The sequence below is a fragment of the Neltuma alba genome, unplaced genomic scaffold (assembly GCF_004799145.2).
Source record: "Neltuma alba isolate B1F8T4 unplaced genomic scaffold, ASM479914v2 tig00012634_pilon, whole genome shotgun sequence".
In the NCBI taxonomy this organism is placed as follows: Eukaryota; Viridiplantae; Streptophyta; class Magnoliopsida; order Fabales; family Fabaceae; genus Neltuma; species Neltuma alba.
This window is the reverse complement of record NW_021637073.1, coordinates 129713-150470: the sequence shown is the minus strand read 5'-3', so window position 1 is coordinate 150470 and position 20758 is coordinate 129713. Positions and strand designations below refer to the sequence as shown.

The 20758-nt window shown below is 31.7% G+C and overlaps 1 protein-coding gene across 1 annotated transcript; it reads right to left on the bottom strand.

Moving 5' to 3' along the window:
- Positions 1-5693: 5693 nt before the first annotated feature.
- On the bottom strand, positions 5694-7326 carry LOC114729430 (notch-regulated ankyrin repeat-containing protein A-like). Its single transcript, XM_028916431.1, has 3 exons — positions 7293-7326; positions 6476-6697; positions 5694-5851 (listed from the first exon to the last, which is right to left on the bottom strand). Exons 1-3 carry the CDS (start codon positions 7324-7326, stop codon positions 5694-5696), a joined length of 414 nt encoding a protein of 137 aa, XP_028772264.1.
- Positions 7327-20758: the final 13432 nt, after the last annotated feature.

Below are 20758 nucleotides of genomic sequence, written 5' to 3'. Positions count from 1 at the left end.
TTAAATATTTTTATAATTTACATGATAATATATGAACAAAATTATCTTTTTATTTTAAACATTTAACTCTTATTAAATTAAATATAATTATTATTAAATTTAAACAAAATAAGTTTTATGCACATTTTTATTTTCAAGTTAATTTTTGGAAAAATAAAAATTTAATTAAAATTTGTTATTATTTACATCTTTGAAAGAAAATAAATTTGCCAAAAAATTTGGATCAATTTAATTGTGATTCAAAGTTAATAATAAACATTTTTTAAACAAAAATAAATTAAATTATATTACTAATTTTTGTGGAGACTGGAGTGCAACTATACTTTCATTGTTTTCATGAAAATTATTATACTTCTTTTAATGTGACTGTGAATTTCACTTTTAATATATTTATTGGGACTAAGAAAAATTTTAAATCTTATTAATTTTGTTTTAAAATTTAACAATTTTTTCTATATCCTTCTAATCTTATCTGATGTCCCCAAAGGAACATAAATAAATTGAAAAATCTCACAAAATAAATTTAAAAATTATTAAATTCTAAATTAGAATTATTTCTTCTAATTTAGTAAGTTTTGATTACACTCAACTTACAAATAACAACATATTTTTGTATGATTTTTCTTATTTGAGATTGAATAATTTTCATATTCTTTTTGTGGGATTTTCTCTAAATGATATACATTCTATCCAAAGGAAAAAAAAAAACCTACATAATAATAAATAAAGAATAGAATTGTTCATTTATATGAAAAAAATTTAATAATATGATTTATAAATAGGATAAAAAAATATCTTATTTCTATCTTGTAAACAGAATTAAAAAAAGTGTTACTGCTCTCCTAGGTTGATTTTCTAAATTCATCTGAATTTTACCTATAATGATTAGATGGAGTGGAGATGCTTTAGATCATGTATTTAATTAACTTGAATTATTTTTTTTCCAAAAATTAACTTGTAAATAAAAAAATTTATAGACTTTTTTTCATCTAAATATGATAAAACTCAAATTTAATTTAATAAAATTTAAATATTTAAATAAAAATATAATTTTTATATTATACAAGATAAATTATAAAATATTTAAATGGTGAGCGATTCGACTTTTGTAACAGTTAAAATTATTATATAATTTTTGTTAACCAGGGATTAAGAATCTTGGAATAAAAAAATTAGAAAGAAGTGGGAGGGTAGAACTTAAAAGTCAAAACCCAATTTTCACCGAAAATAAAGTGAAAGTTAAAAATATTGGAGGAGAGAGGGTGAAGGGGTGCGGGAGTGTTTGAATATTAAAAGCCTGCGCGTAGGTTCCAGGGAGTGGGATGCTAGTTTCAAAAAGAAAGGTGACAGCTTGGCTGAAAATCAGTTTAAGTGTTGCATTTTTATTGGCCAGAATTTATGTGAGGTGGCACTTTGAGAGTATGTAAGAATTTCTCCCCAAATTAAGATCTCACAGCATTGCAGCAGCATTGACGTACTATATCATACAAGTGGCAACGAAAATAGGGCACCAACAGCTACGGCAAAGCAAAAGAATGAGAGACTGTTTGGTATAAAAAACACAACGAAAGCCGCATTTGACTTTAATATGGGGGAGCCCTTATCTTCTCCATCTTGGATCTCTCCCCCAGGCACCGTGAATCCTGCTGTAAATGTCACTGCTGCGATTAAACTTGCCACTACTGAGTAGTTTCTTACCATTTCAGCTGAATCATCTTCACTATTATATTGTTTAAATTGTTTGTTCTCTTCACCAACTGCAAAATCATGTTTCTTCTTTCTAAGGTGCTTATCCAGAACTCGTCTTCCTGACTTTACTCCAATAACTGTCAATTTCATTAACATTGTGTTCGGCACCACGTAGCTAACATGTAAGGTATTGTCATCTTTGTTTCTAACCAGATTCAGCCTACAACAACCTCAAACAAGGCCTATTTGAAACAGCTTATAAGAAACTTTTCAATCATGATTTACAAAATATGAGATATAAGTATGTGAGAGAGTTTTGTTTCAGCTTATGTGAAACTTGTTTATAAGTGATTTCAAAAGTCATTCCAAACACGGTCATAATCAACATATATAAGCCCGTACCATGGCATTTAGCAAAAAGATGGATTTGGAATATCAAAATAAATGAATGAATCCACATACTGTTACCTTGGAAGCTAAATGCGGAGGCACAGCACCAATAGCAATATCGAGAGCAGTTTGATTGTATTTATTGAATGCCATTTTGTCCACTCTCGGAAGCCGTTCCAGAAGAGGATGATTATAACGATTGCATCCTTTTTCCATTTGGGAGCATGACGGCCAAGGAGGTGAAGAGGTTGTAACAATCACACAAATGATCCCCAGATAATATAACTCAAATCAATAATAATGAACCGTTTATAATAGAAATTCTAAGCTCAATACATTTGACAAAGTTAACAATATTAAAGGAAAATAACATAACTCTGATTCAATGGAGATTAAGAAATATAGAATGAGAGTAGCAGGAGAGAATAGAAGATCCAGTCACTGAGATAGTGCAGCTGGCCAGGGAGAAGAGAGACTCAAGGAGGCAGGAAGACTACACATAATTCATTTCACACCCTCCCCTGATGACATCTTGTCTTTTTATATGGCATCTCAACACCTTTTTGCTGCCTCTTCCTCTTAGCATTGGTTCTTCCTTCTTGGGCTCCTCATTGGGCTCCCTATCCTGGCCCAATTCTTCTGTGACCATGACATTACCTCCCCCATTAAAATAGACCTTGTCCTCAAGGTCTAGCTTGGAGAAAATAACTTGAGCAACAACCAAAAGGTCCCATATGGGTGGATCAAGACAATTCCAAATGACCAAATAGTGATGGCTCCAAGAAAAATGAAATGGTGTGTTTGAGGAAATAACACTTTGTTGGAGTCGTAGATGTACCATAACAAGCCGTAAAAAAATTAATGGAATCCCAGTTTGGAATTTATCTTCAATTACAATAGTGTAATCTATGTGTAGGGGAGCCATTTGGTTAGAATGACACAAGGAAACCTCTAAACAACTTGCCTTGATAACCGTTCCTAATGTCCCAAGAGTATGCATGTTGAGAACTACAAGGATAACCGCAGCACTATTATAGAAATGACCCATAGTATTAACACTCATTACCTCTTTGTATAGCTTGGCCATGCAGCCATTACCCGTCTTCAAAATTTGGTCTGAACCTTGATAAACTTTGAGAAAATATTCTTGGTTTACAGATTTCAAGGTGCCACTTCCAGAATTTGCAACAACTTCAGCCCAAAATTTGCCATTCAGTCCGGTCACACCATCAAATATTCTAGGCCCCCATTTAAGATACAAATCTCTAACATGAACACTAACCAAGGCCGATGCAAAATCACTAACCAAGGCCGATGCAAAATCACTAACCAATGGCATTGAAACTCTCGATATATAATAAGGGTAGCACATTGAAAGGAATGGAACAAAGATGTAGGCATCAGGAATATAGCTCAAATAATTATGACAAATGATAATGTCCAATGATCACTAAATCAAGGAATTGAAGGACATTTACCATAAAGGGAGGAAGCTCGTGTACTGTCATATGCCAAACTAAGATTAATATACGTCCATGATACACCATTAGAATATTAATCCATCGACCCTCTTATAACTTCACTATTCCGGCTAAAACCTTTACTAGAAACTCATGACTCACTTCAATAGCATCAATATTTTTCAGGTGTATTTGAAATGATAATATAATATAATTCTCATCACACACAAGCACCTTTAGTCCCATCAGAGCATCATGGAAACTCCAAACTATCAATATTACCATTTGTGTATCCCGAATTGAGACAGGCAACAAAGGGAATTTATAAATGGCAGCATCAAAAACATAAATGGAATCCAATCTTGTAGCCCAATGCCGACAGTGTATTTTAATCCATAAATGGTCATGGTCAAATAAGAGTTCGTTGAATCCATTAAGAGTCCAAATCAAATAAGAGATAGCAGAAAGAGGAGGCATTGAAATTTCCAGAACATTACCCACTGTCCTCATATCCACCGCATGTAAGAGATATGTAAAACAAGTTACATAAGTCTGCAGAACAGATTTAGATTGGGTATATGCAAAGCGATCAAACCTGTAACATGTCGGCTGCTCATTCTCAGCAAATCTATGTAATCCGTAAGGAATTTCTATTATTGAGCCAGGATCAAATACCCATTGAACAATCAATCCATGAATCGTGCCCTCAATCTGATTAGTCATCGGTAACAAGGCTGCCACTGTCAGAGGAACGAGGCAAGAATGAGGCCGCAGAATTTTGCTATTCTCGTGGCTGTCAGCTAGCTTCTGTCTCTCACTAAGAATGGTGATGCAGCGCCTAGGGTAGCTGAAGGGGAATTGCAGAGGCTGAATTTGGGTTACATTGAAGTTCCCAACGTCACAGTTGATAGAGTTAGTAATTGTACGACCGTTGATAGCCATCTCTTCAGCATCTGGTTTGCGCAATGATAGGAAGTCAGAGTTCACAAAAATGCGACTGTCTATCCCATCTCTCTGTTCTTGTGGACATTTGATATCTGATTGAGAAAAGGATTCATGCGCTGGCAGCAATTGAACTGAGTTTGGTCTCTGCGAAGGTGGAGACTCATAGACTAATCCCGTACTGCTCATGATCCTAGCCATTGTGGCCTCCATTTGGTCAATCCGGGAATAATCCTTCATCACGTCAACAGTAGTCTCAATCTCTGTAAACCGATTAAGAAGTAATGACGTTGTAATCTTATTTGCTTTAAAGCCATCGATCGAAGGAGATCTATCCTTCAAAGTAGATTGTGACTGTTCAGTTCTTTGATTCAAGGCACCGATTGAATTGCTGAGCCTTTGCAGCAGATGTTCCATTCGGTCGAAACGATCATCTATTCGCTTAAAGCGACCCCCAGCCTCATCGATGAAATCATTTACCTTCTTCATATCAGCTTGCAACTCGCTCATAATCGTACTGTCCGCCATTAGGGTGAATAAATCTCTCAATGAAAGCACCAATTGTAACAATCACACAAATGATCCCCAGATAATATAACTCAAATCAATAATAATGAACCGTTTATAATAGAAATTCTAAGCTCAATACATTTGACAGAGTTAACAATATTAAAGGAAAATAACATAACTCTGATTCAATGGAGATTAAGAAATATAGAATGAGAGTAGCAGGAGAGAATAGAAGATCCAGTCACTGAGATAGTGCAGCTGGCCAGGGAGAAGAGAGACTCAAGGAGGCGGGAAGACTACACATAATTCATTTCACACCCTCCCCTGATGACATCTTGTCTTTTTATATGGCATCTCAACACCTTTTTGCTGCCTCTTCCTCTTAGCATTGGTTCTTCCTTCTTGGGCTCCTCATTGGGCTCCCTATCCTGGCCCAATTCTTCTGTGACCATGACAGAGGTGCGTTTCCATCATCATCTTTCTCATTGCACAACTTGCTCCTTTGTGGTGCATCTTGCATGATCTGTTCTAGTCCTCCGGAAAGGTAATTGTCTTCTCTCATTGTAGTGTAGTGAAGAGCATTAGAGCCCTTTTCATCCACCAATTCACAACAATCTGGACAATATTCTAATATCTTTCTCATTACAGATGAATTTTCATGAAGTGCTGCAAAGTGAAGAGCCGTCCTTCCCTTCTTGTCTCTCATGAATGCTGTGCTTCTGTACTGTCATTCTCTAGCAACACCCTTACCATATCTGAATTTGTGTAAAGTGCTGCCAAGTGAAGTGGCACCCAACCATTTTCATTTGCTTCTTTTGTTGCTAATGAGTTTTTTGCCAACAAGTTTGACACTACTACTTCTGTGATAAATAACATCAAATTAAAAACATAACTATTAAACCTTAATTTGTATGTACTTTTTTTTTTATATAAACTCAAAATATTCTTAAGTTACTTTGAACTTGAAACTAATCTCTGTCAAGCAAGAAGTATTAAGATTAAAGCCCTCCCAATAAGTGAGCTTCTCAGGACTCAAACTTATGCTCTTTTCTTTATTAGGGTAAGATCGCTTACTATCTCAACCAACAACTTGTTGGTAATTTGTATGTAAATTTATTATTTAGTGACTGCAACAATTCTGATAAATTATTTCAAAAGGTCTATGTGAGCTGTTGCTTCGTTTTTTTTTTTTAGCAAAGAAAATTATTCCTAGGAAATCAGACATATTAGAGATGTAAATCAAAATTTGATGACTATAAAAGAGAAATGGCAATAGACAAGCTGTTAGTTAAGATGGTAAGCAGTCTCACCATCATAAGAAGGAGAACATAAATTGGAATCCTAAGAAACACACTTATTAGAAGAGCTTTAACCTTAATACTCCCAGCTTGGTAAATATTAGTCTCAAGTCTATAGTGACCTAAAGATATTCTGAATTATAAAAAAAAAACAGATAGAAATGGCAAAATCATACAATAAAATACCTTTGCTACCATGAAGAACTGCGGCATGCAAAGCAGTTTTGCCATTAGGACCATTATATTGTGGTGAATTACTTTTATCCAATATTGCATCCACCACGTTCCAATACCGTCTCTCAACAGCAATATAAAGTGGAGTTTCGTCTCCAACATTTTTACCAAAATATGAGTGATCTAGCTCTTCATTTATCAAGACATCCACAACTTCTACATGACCATGACGAGCTGCTTCATGCAAGGCTGAGTCTTTTTATCATTTACTGCTTTCATAAGTCCTTTCTCCGCTCCAACTTCATCTAGAGCTTTAGCAAAATCAATTAATGTTTTCACTATTTGATGATGTCCATACCTTTTTTTTTTTTTTTGGTAATCTAGAGCAAACTGAGGCCTATGGCCCCCTCCCGATTCCCCCCGGTATCCAGCGCCTTTTTCTGAGTCCCTGGCTTTCTAAACTGAACCAGGTAACCCGAGGCAACTGACTAATCCGGAGCGGGGTTATTTTTTTAGGCACGCCCATGTAAGGTGCTTTGCACCAAAGGCGGTAAACCCCTCCCAACAAGCGCGACTCCAGGTTCGAACTCTCGTCCGCCTGGGGTGTGTCAGGTGCCTTTACCACTGCACCCAACGCTTGTTGGTGATGATGTCCATACCTTGCTGCTACGTGAAGTATGGTTACGGCACTCACCTAGAACCTCTTTTACAAATGTCTCTGATACATTGTTAGTAAAGTTTGTGAAGTGTAGATGAAGGATTGTATTTTTATTGGGGGTTAGTATGGACTTGATTTGCTCGCCCTTTCCTTTAAAGACATCAATGTTACCTTGCATTGCAGCGTTGTGAAATTCAGGTTCCATGGCTATCAATTGAAATTGTACGGTTGTTGAGATCACAAATAGCACTACAAAAAAACAGTTGATTAGCGACAAAATTTGCAATAGAAACAAATTCTGTCACTAATTTCTGACGGAATTTGTGATGGAAACAAATTCTGTCGCTAATTTCTGATGGAATTGTAACGGAAATTCTGTCACTAATTTTTTCGAAGGATTAGCCATGGAATTTTTCCATCGCTAATATTAGTGACAGATTAGCGACAGAATTTCTGTCGGTCGCTAAATTTTGTTGGTAATTCTCAGAAAATCCGTCGCCAAATATTTAGAGACGGAATTAGCGATAGAATTTTTTCCGTCAGAAATTTTCGTCGCTAATTCCATCACTAAATTGTTTGTCGCAAAAGTTTTTGTCACTAATTCCGTTGCTAATTTTATTCCATTGTAATTCCGTCACTAATCCATCACTAATTTTAAATTTTATTATTTTAAATTATAATCTTACAAAAATTTATATAATAACAATTAAGAATATAATGATTTAAAAATATTTTTAATTATAAAATAAATTGATATATTTGTGGAGTTGGTGTTAATGAAGATATCGTCATCATTCATGTCATCATTATGTATATACTAAAAATAGAAAAACAATTTCTTAAAAAACTTGTTTATATATTGTTAAAATAAATTCCTCTTGATTATTAATAATGATTAAAAAATATTAATAACTTTCTTATACAAACTGATATAAGAAAAAAATAATTTTATCATATATACAATATATTGAAATATATAATATATGATAGAAATTCAAAACCAAAAAATAAACTTATATGAATGCAAAATAATAATGAAGTGAATTTTGAATTTCAATCATTAAATGATAAAATTTAATCATGATATAATTAATACCCATGATATAGATTGGTTTTGGTATTCAATACAAAAACAAATGGTATATACAAAGAATTTTAAGAAAATAAATTATATAGAATATATATACAAGTAAGAGAATACTGTTTATCATAATCTATTCAAATCATTTAATTTTTTTATATAGAATAATTTATTAGATTTTATTATAGCAGTTATTTTTTGAATAACAAGATTTTTTGACTAATTGTAAATGATTTTCTTCAAATATATAAAACACAAATAGACAATATAATATAATGTAATGTAATACATATATAATTAAATTGTATATCTTATCAATGTTAATTAAAAAATAAATTTAAAAAATATTTATAAAAAAATTATTTATGATTTAAAATTCAAAATTAGTGTTGTTAGAGATTAAAATTATATTAAAATATTTTTCCAAAAAAATAGCAAAAAAATAGTTAAAAAATATTTTTTCATTAAAATAGTTATGATTAAAATTATCATATAGTATATTTTTAGTTTTTAATAATATATATAGTTGTTTGTGTAAAATAATATTATATATATTTAATTTTACATAATAAGTCAACAGGTTCATTGCAATTCAACTGGCAGAACCGCACGCGTGCACGGAGGAGGTCTTGGGTTCGAGCCATGGAGAAGTTACTTTGAGGAAGAAATTGTGTGATGGCAACACGTGACAGCACACGTGGTAGGAAGAGGTGAGGTGGCAATACACATAGAGCTGGTCATCAGTGATGACGTGGTGATTGGTGGAGGCACCATGTGGCATTTTAATTTTTTTTCAAAAATTGAGTTAGCGACAGATTAGCAACGAAAATTTCAGTAAAGAATTAGCGATGGATTAGTAATGGAAAATTTCTGTCCGTAATTAGCAATGGAATTTCAATTCCATTGCTAATCAATTAGCGACAAAAGAATTAGCAAAGGAACAAATTCCCTCGCTAATTCACTTCAGTCACTAATCCGTCAGAAATCCGTCCCTAATTCTGTCACTAAATAAAAAATTCCGTCACTAAAAGCATGTTTTTTTTGTAGTGTAGGTTCCACTTATGTGATTTTGGTGGCTTCAATCTTGCTGGAGCTAGCATTATCAAATAAAATTAAGCCAGCCCTGACCAAAAACCATATATAAAAGTAGATGGAATAGAATTCAAAGATGAAATTAGGCTTCTTCCTACTATAAATAAGTAATGTACGTTGGCATGTTTGTTTATGTTTCTTGTTTTTCAAAACAATTTTATAAAATGGTTCTTTAGAATAAGTTTTGTGGGGAACTAAAAAAGAAAAAAAATCTGTTTGAATAATAATTTAAAAAAAATCATATCTGATAAAAAACATATAACTTGTTATCCACATCGAGAAAAACAAAATTACGAAATATTGTAGTCAAGCAAATAAGTAATTGTCAAATGAAAAACTGTAAACCACAATTTAACTATAGTTATACCTCATCAGATGTTATCCATATATCACGACATTAGGCAGAAGAATATAAGATATAACCATACAATAGTGTTCATAAAATTGTCAATCTAAGATCAGACGCAAATCTGAAGGAACATTTCTTAAGGGTTAAAGTGCATCAAACCTCTAAATAAAAATCTACCTTACGAAACAACAAAGCCTCAGTACTTAGAGACCAATAACCATATAGGAGTTGATTCAGCACTAAAGAACAAAAACCACATCCATCATATTTGCAGCCAATCTCGTAACATTATTGTGGGTTTGCTGTGCATTCAGATCCAAAATTTGTGAAGTTTCTTGCAGAAATATTGTCCAGGTGGGGGCAGTATAGCTCACATAATCCGCTCAAGTGAACATTGACATTTTCGGTTGAGACTGCCAAAGTCCCCCAGCTTTTAAGTTTTTAAGTTGAACTTAAAGTAGCGTCCAAATGTTTTATCAAGAATAAAAGTAAGAGCGAAACCAACAATCATGGGTTCTTCCCAGCAGCGATATGGATATGTAGCAAGCGACAGAAAACTCCAACAAACAGAAAAATGATACATAAAATTTTAAAAAAAAATGATGATATGAGCTTATTTTGTGAGGATGTAATATTATAAGTACCTTAAAAGTGGCCGTAGAGATAACCTGTAAAATGGTGAGACAGATACCCTTTGATGCTGCTACTTCAAATTAATTCGTGCAAGTAGTGTGAGTGAGGGAGAGAGAGCAACAGGAAAGAGCAAAGTGTATTGAGTGGTTGAGAGTGAGCGGGTTGATGAGAGTAGTGAGTATATAAAGAGAGAAAACATGAATAAAATATTTCTGCGTACGCGTTTCTCATTTTCGCCGAAAGTGCAGCGTAGAGGCTGAAGTTTGCTTTCCTAGTCTCGCCGGCTTTCAACGAATGTTCTGCGTTATTGTTTTGCAACTACTTCAGATGAACTTGTGGAAGCAGTGTAAGAGAGGGAGAGAGAATTGCAATAATATTGAGAGGTCAATGGTGGAGTCTTAGTGAAAATTTTTTAGGTCAATGGTGGAGTCTTGGTGCAAAAATTTTACACTAACTCTGATCTTCAATATAAGAGCTCGTTTGACTTTCTCAAGGTACTTTTTATAGTAATTGCATATACTAGAATACCTTTAGTAATACCTATGTTTAACAAAGATATTTGAGAAGAGACAACGTCTATTTATTACGAATAACTAAATTAAATTTTTTAATACACTCAAATTAACTAATTAAATGTAATTTTTATGATTAGAGGTAAGTTTTTTTTGTATATTTTATTTACTCTCTCGTGGTCTTTCTATTGGTCCCAACTCCCAGATCAGAGCTCATCTTCTTTCATGTGCGCGGGTGTCTGTGCATATATTATTTTATTCTATTTTTTCAAAACCCCACCAACGTTCCGCCGATAATTTGTGTGAATCCACCAAGACCCACAGAATCCCTCGTCCTTTTCCTTGTCCCTGCGTATATATTTTTATTCAATTTATATTTTTTTCCTCCAATTCCTTCGTCCTTTCTTGAGTGAGTGTATATATACACTAATGCAAAATACTATATTTGGCTTATGTTAAAAATAATTTTTTGGGTACTGTACATGGGAATGAGGCGTTTAAACATATCGAAAGTATCCATAAAAAACACCCAGTACCTGAGAAGTTTTTTGGTTCTCACATGCCCTAAAAGTATTTTTGTACTAAAAATATTCTAATTGCTATCCACTGTGGAACAGATACTCTTTGATGCTACTTCTTCAGATGAATTTATGGGAGTAGTTGAATAAGAAAGAGTAAAGTGTTTGGAGTGGTCGAGAGGGTAGATGAGTGGAGTGGCTATATAAAGCCAGAGAAAATGAATAAAATATTTCTACGAGTTTCTCTTTTTGGCCGTAAGTGCAAGGCTGAAATTTCCTTGCCTTTTTTTTTTTTTTTGGCCTACTGAAGTTTCCTAGTCTCTATTCTGGGGTTTCAACGAAAGTTCTGCGTTATTGTTTGCAATCAGATAAACTTGTGGAAGCAGCGTAAGTGAGAGAGAGAGTTGCAAGAATATTGGAAGCCAATGGCGGAGTCTTAGCGCAGATTCCGGCTATACAAATACATGCCTTGATAAGAAGATAGCAATCAATTAAGCTCCCGAAAAGGCTATCAAACTTTGATGAAATGTTTAAATGAGAACTGCTCGTTCCTCGATTTATAGTGCATTTTTTTAGATGGTGGAAAAAAGAAAAGGTAACTTGTGCAAATGTTTTTCTTCTCAAAAGTCGTAACTTTTTGTTTTTTCCCCTGATAAAAGGGGAAGCAAGAAATGCTACCCACCGAATTACAAGAAAACAAAAAAGTTAGTTGGATTATTAACGAGTTGACTCATAAAATTTACTGATGTGCAGATTTTGTTAGTGGACTATATTAAATATCTCCTGATTTAATAATCTTTAAGAATCAACTCATCTAAATTTTTTTTGAAAGAAAAAAAAGGCATTCATTGGAGCAAATTGTGGTCTTAGAGGAGCATCCGAAGCAGGCTTGGCAAGGGAATTTGCTGTGAAGTTATCCTCCCTTCTGCATGGCACTGTTTCCACTCACCATTCCCTTCGGAGCATGTTCCGATATTCAAATATAAGCGACCAATCATCATGCTGCTCGTTATTATCCCCCGTTATGAGAGGAATAGCCCCACTGCTTATTATTACCCTCTATTATCAGATGAATCGTCTCACCATACAGAACCAGTTTGAATGTTCATCTTAACTCATCTTTAAGATGAGCACCTAAAGCTTATCTCATATGGACCGTCTAGATATAATTTAAACTGTCTATATCATTTTTTTTTAATTTTCATTTTTTAAAGTAATTGTTTTAATAGGTATAAAATTTAAAATAAAAATGATATCTCAACTATCACTCTATTAAAAAAATATTTTTTAAAATAATTAATTAAAATTTTTTTATCTGAATCATTCAGATCAAATATGGACGGTTTAAATGAGATATATGAGCATTCAAACTGGTTCCATCGAGGTAGATTTGTCAAAAGCCACCATCCCAAGTCCATTTCAAAGGTCATACTCAATCTTATCAATGTTGTTAGTTATCCTTTCTTGCAAATAAAAGAATGTTGGTTAAGTCATTAAATATATTTTAAACTGATAAGTTAACAATTTTATCTTTATTAAAGAATATGATTGGAAAATTCTCTCCTTTCTCCCTTAATAAGGGGTAAATGTTAAAAAAAACTATTATTAATTACTCTATCAATTTCTTATATTTTTTGCCAAAATTTTCTTCTAGAATAGTACTTCTTGAATTTTGAATTGGAGGAAGTAACTAAATAAGTAAAAATCTGATTCTAGTATTGATACATTTAATTTTTCACATAACATTTGTTCATCTTTAGCTCGTCTCTTTTGGACCATTCAGATCTAATTGAATGATCTAAATTTAATCTTTTTCAATTAACTAACTTTATATAAAAAAATTATTTTTAAAAAGTGACAGTTAAAAAATCATTTTTATTTTAGATTCTATACCCATTAAAATAATTATTTTAAAAAAATAAAAAGAAATTAAATATGAACTATCTAGATCTCATTTGAATAGTCTAGATAGGATAAGCTCTAAAATAATCAGGACATTTATCTATAATAGTCATAATTAGAGGCGCTATTGACAACATGTTTACATTTAGGGCCAACCATGTCAAACATGATTGTATTAATTTATTCGACAAAAATTTATTATAGAGTCCAGTTTTCTTACCAAAAATGAGGATTAGAGAAAATATATTTAAATTCATCAATTATTTTTTTGCGAAAAAATTAAAATCTTAATCATGCATGGGGAAATTGTTATTGGTGACCAATAAAATAAGTTTAAATATTCAACAAGTAATATGAAAAATAATAATATGATAAACCTGTATACCATTTTCCTGTCTTCCTTTTTACAATTCTTACTTTCGTTGAGTTTTCTCCATTAGACTTTGTTTTATACATTTTTTATACATTCACGTGCTATTAACGTCAACATATATAGTTCAATATGACGATGCATTCTCCCCTTTCATGTACTGTATATTGTACTACCATTGGTTATAAATATAAAATATAGCTTGTACTATGTTAACATAGTTGTACTACAACTAAATCTTATATTCCTAAATGACCTCCCTCTCACCAACTGAGCCTTCCTTCCCTTCTTCGTTCAACTTTAATTTCTTAAACCAATCCAATACTGAATCATTACTTTTGTCTGCACCACGTATCAAAAGATTTAACAAAATCATCCCATAACATTAAAAATACATTGCATGGGTATCATTTATTTCAAAGCATGCCCTTCTTCTAAGAATTGAAGAAAATCACACAAACTTCCTCTAAAGTTTGTTAAAAGCATACAAAGTCATCTTTTATTTTACAAATCCATTCAAATTTCGCCCTAATAACCAAAACGTATGTTTGCTAAAATTGTAGAAATGTTTCTTAAAACAATTGAAAGAGATTAATACTAGTAACTGGGATGCTGAACTGCTTAATTAAAAAGGATCAGATTCTCCAGGTGGCTCTAGAAGCTTATTGTGCTTTTCTGCTGGGAGTTAAATTCCAGTGCTGGAGATTTAAAGAACAAATGCAGTCTAGTAGAGATCTTCCTGTTCTCAAGCTAAAGCTAATCAAGGACATGCCTCCAAAACTTGTTGGGTTAAGAAAAGTGTTAGCGATTGCAAGCATGGTGACGTTCAATCTGATTTGCAGCATCAGAGCCACCATCATGTTGAAGGGTTACATCAGGAAGATGCTGGTATACCTAGGGAAATCAAGGGCCGATATTGTTTTCTTATCTGAAACTAAAGCTAGCTTATCAGCTGTTTGTAAACCTCTTGTTGATTTGGGATATGGTTGTTTTGTTGGCTTGGATGCTATAAATAGGGGAGGGGGTACTATTGTGGCTTGGAAGCCTATACTCAACATATCAATTTTAGATATTTCCCCTTTTTTCTGCCATTGTAAGGTATCTGGTAATAACGCTTCTCCTTTCATGCTCCCCTCTTTCATCTACGGCCCTGCTCAACAAGATTTGAAATATGGCCTATAAAATTGGATTAGCTCCACTTCCCAGCAGGTTAATGGTCCTTCGTTGCTCACTGGAGACTTTAATCAAGTCTTCTATCTCTCAGATGAATTAGGCTCTAATCCATGCTCTTCTGGATTATCTGATTTTCGCCATTGTATTGATTCAGCTCACCTTCTGAATATTCAAAAGCATAGGCCAAGTTTTACGTGGACTAATAATAGGAGGGGGTCTAACAGAGTCTTGAAAAGGCTTGACATGGCTTTTTGCAATTTACCTTGCCTTCACTGCTTTCCCTTCTCTTCGGTGAACACCTTAGCTACTGCAGCTTCAGATCCTAGTCCCATCCTACTCTCCACAGAACATCTCCAAGGAAAGAATAAGCATAGAAAATTTGAGGCCTATTGGAATCTCTTTCCAGAATGCAAGGATATCATTAATCAATGTTGGTCCCAGAATCTAAATTGGCTCTCCTAGTTTCAATCTTCATTGTAAATTGGACAGGACTTTATCCGCTCTCTTTAACTGGAGTATCCAGAGGTCAAATGTCTCGACTAATCCAAATTGAGGAGACTGGACACACACACACACACACACACACACGGGTGGAAACCTCCATCATCAGCAATGGCTATTCATGAAAGTCAAAACCTTACTTGAGGAGAACATGCACCAAAGTTAAACCAACCGTTGTTGCTTCAAATTTTTGAGTCAATAACTTCGTAATTATGGGGAATCATTCAATTGAGCATAAACCATAAACTTCTACTGCTTTTTAGTTAGATCAAAAATATTTTGAAAAAAAAAACAAAATAAAAAGGAGCCAGTCAACTTAGCATGAGTGACAAGAGTTGTCATTTAAGTGACTATAGGGTCAAATTTTACCTCGTGCATGCAATTTCCTTGTTGGGATATGATCTTTAGAAGTTTTTTATTATAATAGTTTATGGAATTCAAAGAAATAAACAAAATGGAGAGTGCAAGGAGACAAATTGAAATTGGGATTTAATCTTTGAAGGATTTTTATTACAAAATTTTTATATATGTAATTCAAAGAAATTAAAAAAAAAAGGGAGAGTTAAAGGAAAAAAGAAGAAATGCGAGAAACTTCGTAATTTCCAATGTTTTTGAGATATTGTATCATTTATTCATTGTTGTTTGTGTGTTTGGGTGTGTGAGTAGTCCCTTCTATAGGATTAAAACAATTTTAAGCAAATACTGGCTAAATAAAAAGTGAGCACAATTATCAAAATGGTTAAAATATACTTCAAATAATAGAAATATATATATGCGCGCGCGCGCGTAGATGTACTGACTTAAATGGGCCGGGTCTAAAAAGCTTGCCTAACCAAAAATCAACCTTAACGGGCTTAGGCCAGCTCTACTCATTGATGCTTAAGGTGGCCGACCCTCGCTGAATCAACCCAGAATATACTTTAAGATCTTGTGTAGATAATTATTATTAGCATTAATATTCTATTAGTGGAATATTTTTATATTCTCTTATATTTCTTTTTCATCTCCTTAATATAACTAACTTCAACTATTATGTTTTCTTCAAAAAATTAATTCATTTATAATAATAAGTGTTTGATTTAAATTTTTGGGTTAATATAATCTTTGGTCCCTCAAATTTGTTTTTATTTTGGTTTTAAACCATAAGTTTTGGTCCCTCAAGGAGTAAAATTGTCCAAATTTTATTAGATTAAAAGGATCAATGTTTTAAATCTATTACTATATAAAAGCAGAGTACAAAGCATGAGTTACTAACAGACTGCCACTTGGCTTCACCAGAATATAAATAAATAGGTTTTTTTTCCTTTTTTTCTAAAGCCAAAATTTTATGTCCAACTCTTTATTTTTGCGTTATTCACTACCATAATGTATGTTTCTTCTTATTTCTACTACCTATCTCTTTTTGTGATAGAATCAGTTAGTTATCTCTCATAATGCAATATTTTTTATTTAAATGGTTTTAGTTGAATTCTTGGGATGTATTGTTTATTTATATTTTAGTTGAACTGTTTGCAGATAAATTTTTTATTTTTATTTTTGTTAAAGTCACATTTCTACCCATGATCTCTCTATTTATGCGTTTTCCTTGAAAATTAGTTCGATCATATTTATTTGAGTGCACGTTTTATGTCTTTCTATTTATTTTTGCAAAATAATGATTTTTGTTAATAGTAGATAAATCTACTTTGTTTTATAATTTTTTGATTAATTCAATTAATTCCGATTTATTACAGAATCTATTGCAATTATCTCCAATAATGAGTCTTATTTTTTCTATTTTTTGTAAAAACCAAAATACCCTTTATATGCAAATATTTTAAATTAAAAAAATAAATAAAATTATATAACTTCTGTTATCCCGAAAATCGTGGTTTATATGCGAGGCATGATGTATGTTCAAAATTTGAAATTTGATGGTATTATTTAAAATTAATTATGCTTGAAATTTAATTTCAGCTAGTCTATTAGTATATTGAAAATAATATCCTACGCCCTAAATCTAAACTATCATTTATACCTGAAACATTTATTATTTTTTATTTATGAATTATTTTGAAATCTAATTCAAATGAAAGATTATTTTACTTCTGCTATTTAGAATTAAAATTTATTTTAAAATAAAATAAAATATTAATTTTTAAGGAAAGCAATCAATGTCTTTTATGGATTAGCTTAATAAAATAAATGAAATAAAAACTTAAACATATTAGTCGAGATATTTTCTTTAATGCTAATATGTAATTTTAACAATACGAACTACTCAATTATTGAATAGTGAATCTATTTTATATTTTATTTGACGTTTGTCTATCATTAATGATCTCAAATAGTGAATTTCCTAATTATCATTACGACAACCAACACATTTTATGTTTTCTATTAAATACCTAATTCAATCTTAACTCCATAAGGTATGCAGATTATCTTACCTACCATTTTGTCTCCATTAATTTTTCTTATATTAAATAGCCTACTTTTAGAATAAAGAATCAGATTTCATATTTATCCAATATAATATTATTGACCATGACATTATCTGTGTAATTATTGAATATAATCAAATATTTGAGTTTCAATCCATTAACCTTTTTGTCTCCATTAATTCAATCTTTTTAAAGAAACATCCATTTATATACCTACATATATAGCATATTTCTAAAAATGTTGATAATAGATCTACCTGTACTGCATATTTCAAAATCTTAATGATATTTTATTTTAAATTAAGTTGAAATCATGACTTGAAATAGTAATGTAATATTCAACTAATTATTTTGTGGTAATTCAACTTTTTATCTTATATAAAAGAAACAACCAATTCATGCATGTGCATTGCACGGGCACTAGGATATGAACGATTATTCAAATTATTCTATATTATCTAAAGACACTTTGAAAGTTTGTATTTGGAATGTAAAACATGGTTATGCCACTTAAAATTTAAATTGGCCACTTAATAATTAAATTGATTTATAAATGAATAAATTATATGAATAAGTATATTCCCAAAATATGGAAACGTGTGGCAATTTTTTATTATATATTTATCGGATAGTTAGTTTATTTTAAACGTTTTTTCTAGGATATGAAGAGTATTCAAATTATCTTATATTATCTAAAGACACTTTCAAAGTTTTATTTGGAATGTAAAGCCACTTAAAATTTAAATTATCCACTTAATTATTAAATTAATTTATAAATGGATAAATTATAGGAAGAAGTATATTCACAAAATCTGGAAACGTGGGGCAATTTTTTCATATAATTGTATCTTTTATTAATTATTAATGGACCAAAAATACCAGTAACGCACAACCATAGAGTGTGGGCATCTTCACCCATGGTTGTGTATCATTTGAAGGCATGTTTCTGTGGCATCACCAAATATCAGATAAATGTTCTTTTCTTTTCTTTTATTTTTTTGTAAAAAAAAAGGCCACATGTTTTACCCACGTTTTCACCAACTGTTTATTATTAATCTATTAATGTATAAAAATAGAATACAAAGCAAGATTGAGTTGTTGGCAACTCGACACGTGGTGTCACTAATGTGTAGATAAATGGTTCTCACTTTTAAATTTTTATTTCTACCCATGATCTCCTATTCATGCACTTTTCTTGTCTTTTTTTTGTAAATTATTTGCAGAAAAAATGGTACTTATAAAATTTAAAATTTAAAACATGATCTATCTCACGATTATTTGGTGGTTGGTTACAATGTAAAAGTTGGTTACATGATGACATGTGAATTTTGATCACTAGAACATGTTGTTCTGGATTTTATGGACTTGCTATGTGCAATTTTTTTATTCTAATTAAGAAATATTTCTGGTTTGAAATTAAATTCAATAATCTCAAAAAAAAAGGCTCTTAATATTTTAAAATTAAAATTAATACTTCATAAAAAGTAGTTGTTCGTCCCCCAATTAAATCATTTTATAATTACAAAAAATCTATCTTTTATCAATCAGTTATCTCTGTCCAAGATTCATTTACTAATGCTTGTGATTTTCCATAGGTGAAAAATTTAATGACATAGTTAGAAGTCCTTATTACATGGCTCCTGAGGTACTAAAACGAAAGTAGCCATGTTGGGTAGGTTAGATTTATCTTGTGAATGGTGTATTTCAACTCATGACAAATGGATTTTTAGTGGCTGAGAATTAAATTTTAAGTTGCTATGGATATACTGTTAGAAGAAAATAAATGCTTGTCTTTGAATGGCTTCAATACGGTCAAAAAAGAGTAGTCTGTATTTTTCCCAAGTAATAAATTATATTTGGTCTATGCCAGCTTCCTATATTGTGAGAATGAAGTCTAAAGCAAAAACATCTATTGAATTTGATCCTAATCTGGTCATTGTGCTTGCTTTTGATTTCAAGTTGCGGCTAAATGGGTGCTCTTGAGCTTAGAAAATGACTTCATACTTATATTGTTACCAATATGGTCTACTGGTTGATCATAGTTCCACGTCTTTCTCAACATCTTAGAGCTAAAGGCTGAGTTACAACTAACCATTTAGTTTTGTACGGATCCAACTGAAAATATAATTAATTATTATCAAATCAAGGTCTTAAACTGATTTTCTATTTGAGTTATTATCTTTCAATCTATTAGGTTTTTCTTTGTCCCAACAATTGTTGTATGTAAAAACAAAACAAAGAAGATAAAAAGTGTCAGTTATAAAACTTTTTATTTGTCTTGAATATATCCCGTGCATTGCACGGGCACTAAACTAGCTAAAATAAACTTGAGAGATCAAAACCAATAATTTAAAACTTGAGGGATCAAAACTAAAATGAGGGTAAACTTGAAGGACCAAATATTATATTAACCCTTAAAATTTTTTTATAGAATTTCCTAACTTATTATTCATTTGTTTTTTGGCCTCAAATTTGTCACTCATTTATTTAGACATTTACGACACTGATCGTACAAATATTAACTGGCGTATTATATTACATTATATATGTGGTTTGGCACTTGAAGGTTCCTATCAAGTAGGTTGTTGTGGCAAAAGAGAAAAAACAAATCAAGTAGGCTGTGGGTTCAAGTTGATGGTATAAAATTTCAACTGATCCTTATTCTCTCTTAAGTTTGATATAATAGTTATTTAATTAATTTGAATAAATTATGATAAATTAGTTAATTATAATATATTCTTCTTGTCCTAAATATAAAACCCCTTTTATAGTGCAATTTAGGCCCGGAGGAGTATATATATAGAGCATGGTCTGGGGGGGGGGAAAAAAGTAACGACTTTATTGACTTGATGCTGGCATTTAATACTTAGTTAATGTGCAATTTGCTTAGGAAGTTTTTACTCAACAATACTGGGAATTAAGAAGTTCTTTTGGTGCAAATTTATCCCAAAACTTTGAAATTATAGTATATTGCTTCCTATTGTTAAAAATATTAATAGCCAACATTACTTTTTGAATTGTGGAAGGAAAAATTACTATGATTTTAAATTTTTAGAACAAATTTGTATAACAAAATTTTTAAA